Here is a 12,067-nt window from a genome sequence, read left to right on the forward strand (position 1 = left end):
AGGTCTGTCGATGTTATTCCTCTAGGATTGTAGTGAATTCTTGATTTATGTGTGTCCAGAGTGTCAACCTGCTGGTTTCATGTGTGTTTGCATGTATGTGTGTTTAGCACAGTTGTGATTGGTGTCGGCAGTGATACTATGAACGCACTAGAGTGGATCAAGTAAGCATTAGGTTTTACCAAAGCTCAATTATGTTAACTGGTCCTGACTTAGTGGTCCATTTGTGATTACAAATGTTACTGTTTTGCTCTTGTGACATGACTTGGACTTCTGAAAGTAAATGAGCAGACTTAATTATCACTAGATAAGCTAGAACAACTGTTTGTAAGAGGCACACTTGAAAGTCTGTGGCTATGGTATTATTAAGATGGGTGTTATACAACTTTAATAAAATATAATCTTTGTAATCTCAGTCCATCTCTTCCTATAGCTCCCATTGCAGTCCTACCCAGCTTCAATCCCCCCCCCACCTTGTTCTCTCTCTCTCGTTCTCTCGATCACTCTCAAAAGAGAAAAGCAACAAAAAATGAAATTCAGTATGGACAAATAAACTAAAGAGAAGGAAAGAAAATCAGTAAGAGAAAAAAACAAAAACCCCCACAAACCAAGAATCGCACAGAGAGGGAGCCCACATTTTTTCCTTCTCTGCAGATACCAGTTGCAAATAGCTTCTTGGTTAGGGATGGCACTTTCAAAAAGTACAGATTTTATTTAAGATGTTAAAATTTTAACATTTAACTTGCCATGAAAGAACCTCAGATTCATGATTAAATAGGAGTATGATCTTTAATAATTTGATATAAATATGTTAATCTTTGGCTTTACTTTTTTTAAGAAAAGTGTGTGTTTCTGTGGGGTGACACCGCATATTGTGGAGGTCAGAGGACATCTGGTGGGAGTCAGGAATCTCTTTCTGCCACATTGGCCTTGTGCAGTCTAACTCAGGGCATTAGGCTTCGGGAGGTCATCAAAGGGTGTTGAGTCCCCTGTAACTAGAAGGTTAGTTGGTGGTGAACCACCAGTGGTGCTAAGACTAGAACTTGGTTCCTCTGGACAAGCAGTCCCAGAGTTGTTAAATGTTTGAGTGTTTTGCCTAAATGTATGTGTACTGCATGTGTGCCTGAGACCCAAGGAGGCCAGAAGAGGGCCCTGGATCCTCTGGTACTGGAGTTACAGACAGTTCTAAGTCACCATGTGAATTCTGGGAACTGTAAGAATAACAAGTGCTCTTAGCAACTGAATCATCTCTCCAGCCTCAGTTATTATTATGATTCCTCCTCCTCCACTTCTTTTTTGAGGGTCTCATTGTGTAGCATTGCTGGCTTGGAATTAGCTATGTAGACCTACTGGCCTCATCTCACATATTGTATCTCCTGAGTGCTAGGATTAAATGCCCAGCAAGAATTAATATTCCTCAGCAGTTACCTTTAAACCTTTTTCTTGGACATAGAGCATACCAGAAATTGGTATTTGTTTTGAGATAGGGTCTCATTGTGTAATCTTGCCTGGCGTGGAACTCGCTACATAAGCTAGGCTGGCCTTGAACTCATAGAGGACTGCCTTTTCCTTTACTGTATAGCCATCTTATTGAGGTTTAACTCACATACCATAACATTAACTTACTTAAATTATTGCTCAGCAAGTTTTACTGTTTTCTTACTTTATTCCCCACCAGTGTTCCAGAACATTCTGAACACCTCAAAAGAAAAACTCCTTATCTCTTAGGGGTCACTTCCCATTCTGCCTTTCTCAGCAGCACAGCTCCAGCAGCTGCTGATTTATTATGTTGTTGAGTTGTACTAATTTATTCTGTGACTGACTTCTTTCTCTGAGCAGTGTGAGGCCCCTCCAAGCTGGCCCCACACCAGCGCTCTATCCCTTTGCCCTGTTGAAGAGCAGGCCCGTGTGTACACTGGCTTTAGTTATTTTCCTGTTCCCCAGTTGGTGCACATTGGTTGTTTCTGTCTTTTGGCCTTGATAAGTAGCGCTCCCATGAACACTTGATAAGTAGCGCTCCCATGAACACTTGCCAGTAAGTTTTTGTGTGGTTTGTGTTCATTTATCTTATGACGTTTCTTGGTCATATAGTAACTGTATTTTTAGAAACTGTTATAATGTTTTATAAAGTAGCTATACTCTTACAATTTCATGACGTTTCTGGTTTTTCTGCATTCAAAAAATGCAAAAAATGCTGTTCCAGATGCTTTTAGGGTTAGCCAGCCGCCGTGGTGGGTGTGGATGGTGCTGTGGTCCTGGGTTGACTTCCATCGTTCCAGGAGCTGGTGATGCTGAGAGCATCCTTTGATGTGCTCACGGCCTTTCATGTACCCAGTATAATGCAGGGTTCTGTGGTCTCCAGTTGTGTGGTTTTTAACAAACACTTAGACCATAGTGGATTTTATATGTGCTCTTCTGGTGCTGGCTACCTTTGTGGGTGAGCTAAAGTAGGTTGCTAAACATTTTTGTCACATCAAAGGAGAGCCCTGCACCCACTGAGCCATGTCTCTTCCTTTTACTCTCCCCTCAGCTCTCAGTGGCCACCAGTGTACCCTCTGACTTTGTAGACTTGCCTTTTCTAGAGACTCTCATTGAAATAGAACCGTACCATATGCAGTATATTATATGTGCTCTTTTTTGGCCTGGCCTTTTTGCTTTAGCATGGTTTCAAGATTTGTTTACCTTGTAGCAAGTATGAACACTCTAATCCTTTTGACTGAATGGCAGTCCATTATTCTAGACACCGTACATTTTGTGTAGCCATTACCTATTGGTAATTATTTGAGTTTATGTGTGTTTTTGTTTGTTTACTGTTTGTTTTGGGTTGGGGTCTTGTTATATATAGCTTAGATTTGTTTGTATAGTTAGATAAGTGATAATCCTTCTGCCTCAGCTTCCTGGGTGCTAGAATTACAGCATGCATTCACACACCAGCTTCCGGGTACTTTGATATGTTTTGTCACGTTTTGGTGACAGGATCCCACTAGGTAGCCCAAGTTCAGCATTGGGCCTCCTAAGTACCAGTGTTATAGCTGTGCCACTGTGTCCCACACTGAGGCTGTGACCCTGTACACCAGCGTCATGCTCGAGTTAAATATGTGGACAAACAGAAAAACTACTACTTCCCAGTAAACTGTTTATCACCAAAGAGGAGGGCTTAGTAGATACAGTCAGTCCTCCGCTTCATGTGGTCGAGTAGTCCAACCTGATAGCAAGTGGCTTTCCCTCCAGAGCCTCCCATCAGGTTAGCCATGTGTTTCTAGGGGTGGTAACTGGCCCAGAGTTATACAGCAGGTATAACTGTGCCTGTGCTCTTCTGCCTTGAAGTCACATTCTTTGCTGAGAGTGAAGCATCCCCATACAAATAACTGTCAGTGGTGCCCTTAACTCATCCAGTTAATTCTTAAGGTTATCTGGAAGCTGTTTAGAGGAAGATAACTATACATGCCCATTCCTTTTACATCACAGCTTTAAAAAATGAAGTTAAGGTGTCCAACAACATAGGAGTTAGGGTAAATAAAACATACGATTTTTATGACAATGGACAGGTTTTTCCCAGACATAAAGAGTGGTTAAGTTGTTTGCAGAGAAAAATGAATGTACCTGGAGATAATCAGATCACTCGAGTTCTACCAGTCCTAGGAAGGCAAATGTGTACCTTTCTTCCCATCCACAACTCATACAATGTTATAAACTCATACACATATAAACGACACGAAAGTAAAAGTAAAATTCTGTGAACAGAGGGAGCCAGGGGAGGGGGAGAGGCACGGCAAGTCATGTTCAACATGTGGTCTATACTTGATGAAAAGGCAAAACAAACACACTTAAAAAAAAAAAAGGAAAAACTAAACTCCCGGTTGTTGTCAGTTAAGAGCCAGGGAAAGTGCTCTAGCAGGGAGTTTTGTCACTTTGGTCTCAAGGCATTTTCTACTGTGTTTATCTGTGTAAACGGCAGTGTATTTACCTGAGTTTCTCAATGAAGTACTGCTGAGTGAATGAATGAAGGAACTGTCTCTTATGTTCTATTCTCCCATGTGTCCTAGCACCTCTCCGCTTTTCTTAATCTAACTGGTTTGAATGGTCACAAACCGTAAGTTCTTATGTCTGATGTTTATGTCTATGAGCATGGCTTCCATTTACATGGCAAGTGTTGTTAATCTCTATTCTGCACATGGATAAATGGAGACACTAAAATACTTTCATGTTATGCTGGAAGAGACCCAAGCCATAAGGTCTTCTTGTTTCCATGTTTCTGCTGTACTTTCACATGTCTGTTTTCCTTTCATGTGTGTATGTGTACCGCATGTCTGTGTGTGCTCAGAGAGGTCAAAGAGGACATCGGATCCTCTGGACTGAGTTCAAGCTCCTTTGTAGCCATCCTGTGGGTGCTGGGAATCCAACCCAGGTCCTCTCTGAGATGTCTTAACTGTTACGCCATCTCTGTAGCCCCAGAATCTTTTCCATGTGAAAGAGCTCGATTTCAAGTGCGGTTCCATTAAATAAAAGAGCTGCTAGTGCTAAATTTTTATTTGCTTATTTTTTATAAGTTTGATGTTTATTCTTGAAGTTGATGTGTGACTGAATTTTATTCCACTCATCAGCTGTGTAGTCTCCCCACTGTTATTTTGTTATTTGTTATTCTTTTAGAATACTTTTTAAAATTAAATTTGTGTATTTGTCAGGTGGGCGTGTGCCAGTATGCTGAGGTCAGTGTAAGTTTCCAGAGTTCATTTTCTTGTGCTTGCCATCAAATTCAGGTAGACAAGTGGTCAGTTTATCATGGCAAGTGCTTTTACGTGCTGAGCCATTCATATAGCCTGTGTGTGTGTGTTTCTCTGTGTCTGTCTATCTTTTAAAACATCAGTCATTGTGTGTGTGTGAGATTGCTCTCAAAAATATTAGTCATTTTAATTTGGTAGCAGAGTTGGGAATGTTTTTAGTTGAGCAACACCGACTTGATGCATGGTGGCAGCTGTGCTGTGAGGTTCACCATCACTTTGAACTTAGCCCGTGTTTGCTTTCCTTGTAGGTGTTGACAGCTCTTCCACCACAAGCAGTGCTTCACCCTTGCCCAACAGTTACGATGCCTTGGAAGGAGGCAGCTACCCAGGTAAGCTGTTTAGATCCAGCTTGTGCACTCTTCATTTACATTACTGCTGCAGCATGGTAAAGGGAACTGACTGCATATCAAAAGCATACTGCATTTTTAACAAAAAAAAAAAAAAAAGGGACATTTTCCTGACATTTCTCAGCTGTAATATAGTAATATAACGACCATTCATGTTGTTTCTGGTGACCTGAAGACATTTGTTGTTTGGACTTTTTTCTTTTCTCTTTCTAAAAAAAAAAATTGATAGTGAACAGGTTAATTTTTTCTCTCTAATTTTAAGAAACAGCTCCTTAAATTGTGCTATTTCTGTTGATTTCACGGGTCCTTGAATCCCTTCCAGCTAACCCTGGGGTATGTGTTTGATTCCTTACTTCCCTTGTGGCTCCTGCTGCCTCCACTTGGTAAAAAGCCAAGTAGACCCAGGGAGTAGGTTTTAGAGGCATTGCTATTTTTCTACTATTTTATTTGAAATGTATAAGGAAGGTTTGCCTGCCTGTGTTTGCCCCCTGTGTTCCTAGTCAGAATAAAGGATTGTATTTTATGGAACTGGAAGAGCAGAAGGGTGTGTGCCTCCAGACTTGAGCCCATTTCCTCTGTAAGAGCCAGTGCTCCACAGCCATCAAAGAACCTCATCACCTGAGGAGACCCGAGAGGTCGTGGATGTATAAAGTGGAAAATAAACAAGCTGTTATAAGCAGTAGTCATTTCATTGTAGTAGGAACTTATGCTGCAGTCTCCTGCCACCCACTCAGGGGCACACTCCCCCCTCTCATGGCAGCACGACAGCACACATGACTTTGTCCTCTTATCGCTTTGATAATATTACTTTCACTAGGATGAAATTTAGCCGAAGCTGTACTGTTCTGTACCTAACACACTGTTCACTGTCACGGTACCATGAATCCATAGAAAATGGAATCCTCTGAGTTTAGTGTGCAGCTCCCTCTTAGTCTTCTGTGGTCGAGCGTTTTTTGTCCTAGGAATTAATGGGTGTGTGTGTGTGTGTGTGTGTGTGTGTGAGAGAGAGAGAGAGGGGGGGGGTTTACAGGTGTCTTCTAAATTCAAACACAGTCAATAAAAAGATGGATTCTTCAAGAGAACTTTTGAACGATGATTTTTTATTAAGTCATGTACTTTTCAGTCTGTGTCGTTGCAGACTCTTAGCTGGTAAGAAATACCATTTTTAATGCAAAAAAGATCAAGTGATTATAACTTAAAGTAAGACCAAGTCAATATACCAAAATCTTACACTGATTACACACACATATGCTGCCAATTTTTTCCATTTTTCCCAGTTTTACTGGAATTTTTGCTTTTAAGTTTAAATAAAAATGAAGGATATCCAGTCACTAAATTGTCTTAGTCACTTATTGATGCCAGCTGTTGTCCTAGAAGTTTAGGACACTATTTTATATTCTACTTACAATTTACCTATGCAGATAATACATATTTCTAGGGTATTATAGGAATATGCCACTATTTTCATGGACATTTTACATTAAGGGTCAGATAAAGGGCAGTTTAGAAAGAACTAAATTTTAATCTTAATTCCTTTGTTTTATTTTCTGCTTCTTAGCCCCAGTCATCCTGGGAGAATTAAAAAACAAAAATATAAATTACTGTATTAGCTGGGTCTGGCGTTGTTAGAAGTAACATCTGAAGTATTTGTTACTGAATGTTATCCATAGGCAAAGCAATACATAAATTAAGATGGACAGAATATTGGTAGTTACTAAAGTCGGGTGAACTGAACATGGTTGTCGAGATCTTTTCTTTCTAATTGATGTGTTCTGCATTTGTCACAGTAAAACATTCAGAAAAGAACGCCAAAGGTTATTGCTTATCAACCGGATTTGCGGTTGTGAACACCTAATTATTTCTTTGTAGATATGCATTCTTCTTCAGCAAGCAGCCCTGTTCCTGACCGTGCCCTGGAACCCAATCCCAACCTTGCCCAGGCTCTGTCTGCAGCCCCCACTCCCCCTGCAGCTCAGCCAGCCAAGGTGGCAAAGCCTTTTGGCTATGGCTACCCAGCTCTGCAGCCTGCCTATCAGAACGCAGCACCACCACCCACGCCTGCAGCACATCCCAGCGGCCCGGCATATGCTGGATATCCTCAGGTGTGTATTCAGTTGTGTTTGTAACAGTCGATAAAGGTTAGATCCATTGGAGCACGTTTCTGATGATCTGGATTTAAAGAGGTATAGTCTGGATGAAAAGTGGGTAGCTTGGATTTCTTTAGGGGTTTGCAGGCTTTTTGTCCAGGGGTTTATAATCAGGAAATTAAATGGTGATTTAAAGCTAACGTTTACTCGCGTGTCTGTGTTTGCCATATATGTGTTGATGACTACAGAGCCCAGAGCTTGCTGAGCTGGAACAGAAGGCAGGCAGGCAGTCTCGAGCGTCCCCGTCTGAATCCTGGGACGGGAACTCCGTCCTCTGAAAGAGCCACTTCTCTAACCTGGAATACGAACTTAAGATGGTTTTCTAGTGCTGAGCTGACAGTTACCTCAGAAAAATAAGAGAATGTAATTTAGTATTTATTTTAGCCTCTGTTCTTTACCTGGAGTTATGATTCTTTATGTATCAGTTAGAATTAGTGCATTCATATAGTGAACCTTGGACCCTGTACTAAAGAATGTGGGAGATAACTATATGTATATATATAGACACACAGTGTATCCTTTATTTATTTATTTTTTTGTCCTTTTTCTGTTAAAAAGTTTGTGGTTAGAGTCACGTGTATGCCTAAGTTTATAATATAAATAACAACAAAAGAAATGAAAAACTAACTTAAAATATTGACTAGAGGTAAAATATGAGATGAGATATCCCTGTATGTTTTTTGTAACATTTTCATATCAAAATAATACAATTTTTGGCCCATAGTTGAATGAATCTATCACTTGTAGCTTACAAAATAGAATATAGACTATACTCAGTATACATCTAATATATTTAAATAATTTCAAAATTATATCAACTTTTATTATGAGTGTAAAATTGTTAAATGTAAGATTTGTGTTGTTGGTGCTAGAGAGACAGTTTAGTGGTTAAGAGCACTGGCTGTTCTTACCAAGGACCTGGGTTCAATTCCCAGCATTTACACTGTGGGACACAGCTCCAGCCCCAGGGAATCTAATGCCCTCCTCTGGCTGGTCTCTGAAGGTACCAAGCACACAAGTGGTATATAGACATACATGCAAACAAACTATTTATACATAAAATGAAATTTAAATTTAAAGTTTACAAAAGTAATGAGAAAATACAGAAAAGCCATTTTAGTATGAATCACATATTACATAAAATATTTGTCTGGTCATAATCTTTGTCCTTAGATATGTATCGCAACTGTCAGTAAAATTAGTTCAAACCTAACTAGAACGTGGTTTGGTTTCTTAAACTTGAAGGATTGCTTTTTCGTATCATCGGAATATTTTTGTTGTGTAAATACAGTAGTTTGTATTTTGAGGGAACGTTCATAAAGAAAAACTGGTCATGAAAATAGTCTTAAAGGAAGCATAAATATAGGTACTATTTTGGTCAATTTTGACTTACTTAGCTCAAAGCTTGAGTAGTTTTAAAGTATGACAGTAATTCGTTAAATTATTTTGAGTTAATAAAAAGCTGTGAACTCATAGTTATACTACAGGCATAACACAGGAACGGAAAGCAACAGAGGAGAACTCTAGACACGGGCACGTCCTAAGGCAGCGGGTGTTAACCTGTGGGTTTCGACCTTTGAGGGTTGAACAACCCTTTCTTTCACAGGGCCACATCAGATATTTACATTATGGTCCATAACAGTAGCAAAACTTCAGTTGTGAAGTAGCAGCAGAAATAATGTTATGGCTGGGTCACCGCACCATGAGGACCTGTATTAGAGGGCCACACAGTAGGAGTTGAGAGCCACTGCTCTAAGGCATCAGCTTACCCTGAACATTTATGCAACCTGAAAAGCTTCAACGTTTCTCAGCCCTAGTCAATGTAAGCTCTAGTTTTTTGATGTTGAACAGAATAACATTATGAACAAAATTGGTTGTGCTTTGAAATGTTTATGCTTTAAATTGTCTATTTTGTTAAGTACGACTCCCAGATACAAATTTTCTCAATATCTTGAGTTTTCTTTGCATTAAAATTTAGTATCCAGAAACTTTTTTCATCCTTGTAAAAATGTTCCTTTTGCCTTGAATGTCTCTCAGCATTACCCAGGTGTGAACCAGCTGTCCTCAGGTCTCGGAGGACTAAGCCTGCAGAGTTCTCCACAGCCAGAAAGCCTAAGACCTGTCAACCTCACCCAGGAGAAAAACATTTTACCTCCAACTCCTATTTGGGCTCCTGTACCTAACCTGAGTGCAGAACTCAGCAAGTTAAACTGTAGTCCAGAGTACGTACTCTTTACTTTGCAGCGTCTTGACAGTGAGAGCTGGGATGACAACAGCCATCGGGCAGTGTGCTTGCTGGTGGTCCCTTGATAGGAAGCTTGGGTCATATGGGCTTTTCTGTTTCGGTTTGAATGAAGTACATGTAAGCTTTCCTCTGTTTGTTTGTGTGTGTTGGGGCAGGGTGTGTGTGTATGTGGCACACTGTGTATGTGTCGGGGTGGTGGTGGTACCACAGACACACATTAGGCACCCTGCTCTGTCACGTTGCTGTAGCACTTGGAGACACCCAGTCACTAAATGTAGAGTGAGCTGGCACTCAGCACACCTCAGCAGTTCCCCTGCCTCCGCTTCCCACAGCAGGCACACGAGGCCACTCCTGCTCTTTTACATGGCGACTGAGGATTTGAACACAGCTCCTCATACTTGCATAGCAAGCTGTCCTATTGCTGAGCCATCTCCCCAGAACCCCTGACACTCTTTAAGTAACATAGTCTTTGGAAAATTCTTTCTTTGGCCCTTCTTGAAAAGGACGTAAATTTAACTAATGTTATAGGTTTAGATAGTTTTTCTTAGTCCATATGGAAGCCCCAGTTTATTGGAGCATCATGAATTCACACAAGCACTTCCTTCACTGAGCACGTCCTTACCTCCTGGAGAGGTATAGCTGATGTCTCCATGCCTTCCTTCTGTGTTGGTCAGTGGGCTCCCTCCTTACGGCCTAGGGCCGCCCAGGCTGTTCATTGCTGTTTTACCTGCTCCTCTGGTTTCCTCTCTGCACATCGTAGACCTGAAATGTCAGAGAGCATCATCATCTTCCTCACACCAGAGTCCGTCCTCCTTAGAGCAAGGCCATGGCTTTCTGCCTTCTCGGTAGTTGAAGGAGACGGAGAATGTTACATAGAATTAAACAGTTTCCTTCTCTACCACACTGACCGTGACTTCTGAAGGTGGGGCTACGGTCATTTCCATAAAAGCTTAGCACACCGAGAATTGCAGGCTGAAAGCAGCTGCCTGTCCCTAGAACTGGGGTTCTAGGCTGTTGGGTTGATTATGACCTTGCATAGATGAGTGGCTACACATTTTCTAGGGAGTGAGTGTAGTGTGTGTGTGTGTGTATGAGATCTTGCCAGGCTGCAGTGGGTGCTTGGAACGCTGAATCGGGATGATTTCCAGTTAAAGGTCTTCCCGGGATACTTAGCATCTGAATACATAAATCGTATAAGGAGGGATGTATATATTTTTGTTTATTTACTATTTTTAACAGCAGCTCTCTTTAAAATGAAAACAAGTCCTTAGTACTGGGTTTAGGTCAGGGCAGACCCAGACATTCCCCTGTGGCTGTGGGTGCATGTGACTTATGACACTTCAGGTGTCAGTGGTGCCATCAGGTAAGGGATTCAGGCTGAAGACCCTTTCTCTACAATGCTAGAGCTCGCAGCTTGTGGGTTGTTCTCCTGGGCTGCTTTGGTTGGCATTATCTGGGAAGCCTGAAACACTACATCGTCCGAAACCTGAGCATCCTGTATTCACTCAACACATTTTGGCTTCCTATTTTCGGATTATGACAACACTGGAGCCTGTGATAATAGCACATCCACACAGAGTCCATCCTTGAGTCAGTAAACAGTTCCTGGATGCCTTCAAGTTGTGAGTAAGGCAGCCCACAAAAGCTCTCAGAGCTCTGTGGAACCCTAGAACTTCCTGCTTGCTGTTAAGGAGGATGGATGGATGTCAGGAGACTGGGGAGAGACCACCCACAGCGCCCCTGGGAAAATGGTCTAAGCTTCTGGTAGTGAGGCAGCAAGCAAGCTGTTCAGGGATCCAGCCTGCAGCTGCAGCTCCCTGTCCTTGCTGTTGAGCCCAGTAGGACTGTGCCTCAGAGCCCAGGTAGAGGCCACCGCTCAGATAGTGGGGCTTAGGGCCAGGGCTCCTGAAGAAGCGGCAGCTGGGTGAGAGTCTTGTGGTGAGAGTGAGGTCAGAGGGGAAGATGAGGTAAGCTGGAGATGGCGTGGGGAACAGGGCTCCCTCAGTGGTGGTTTCTGTAGCTCCTGCTTATACAGTACAGTGAACTCACTGTTACATTTAGAGTGTATGTTGCACTTTTCAACAGTGAAATGTGGGGTCCTTGGTCTTTTGATAGCTGTCCTGTACATGCCTAGTTGAGTAATTTCCTTCCTGCGAATAGCTGTGGTAACCTGCCTAAGTAGTTGACACTCAGCTCTTTGAGGGTACGGTTATCATGGCTGCTAACATACTGCATGTTTGTGTCTTTTCAGCTCGTTTCGATGTACCTTGACCAGTATCCCCCAGACACAGGCTTTACTGAATAAAGCTAAGCTTCCTTTAGGATTGCTGTTGCATCCCTTCAGAGACCTGACGGTAAAGTACATTTTACGTATTCAGGTTCGGATACATGTGTAAGGCGTCCTAAGGGTGTTTGTCTTTGATTAGAGTTGCAATAATCATTTCTGGGTTGGTGATTGATCCCCAGGACCCACGTGGTGGAAGCAAAGAGCCAACTCCCAGAAGTTGTCCTCTGACCTCCATGTTCAGGCTCTGGCTAGCACACCCC

At 41.9% G+C, this 12,067-nt stretch overlaps 1 protein-coding gene across 4 annotated transcripts in view; it reads left to right on the top strand.

Annotated features, from left to right (window-relative positions):
- Positions 1-12,067, top strand: part of Sec24b (SEC24 homolog B, COPII component) — a 79,619-nt gene that overhangs the window by 46,378 nt on the left and 21,174 nt on the right. For all 4 annotated transcript variants that reach the window (XM_085835524.1, XM_029475010.2, XM_021158257.3 and 1 more), the window contains 4 exons: positions 5,030-5,110; positions 6,998-7,230; positions 9,313-9,497; positions 11,772-11,874. In XM_085835524.1, coding sequence (XP_085691650.1) covers positions 5,030-5,110; positions 6,998-7,230; positions 9,313-9,497; positions 11,772-11,874 — 602 coding nt within the window. The remainder of the gene's footprint in view (positions 1-5,029; positions 5,111-6,997; positions 7,231-9,312; positions 9,498-11,771; positions 11,875-12,067) is intronic.

This window comes from Mus caroli, unplaced genomic scaffold (genome assembly GCF_978045245.1).
Source record: "Mus caroli unplaced genomic scaffold, Mus_caroli_1 scaffold_3, whole genome shotgun sequence".
NCBI lineage: Eukaryota > Metazoa > Chordata > Mammalia > Rodentia > Muridae > Mus > Mus caroli.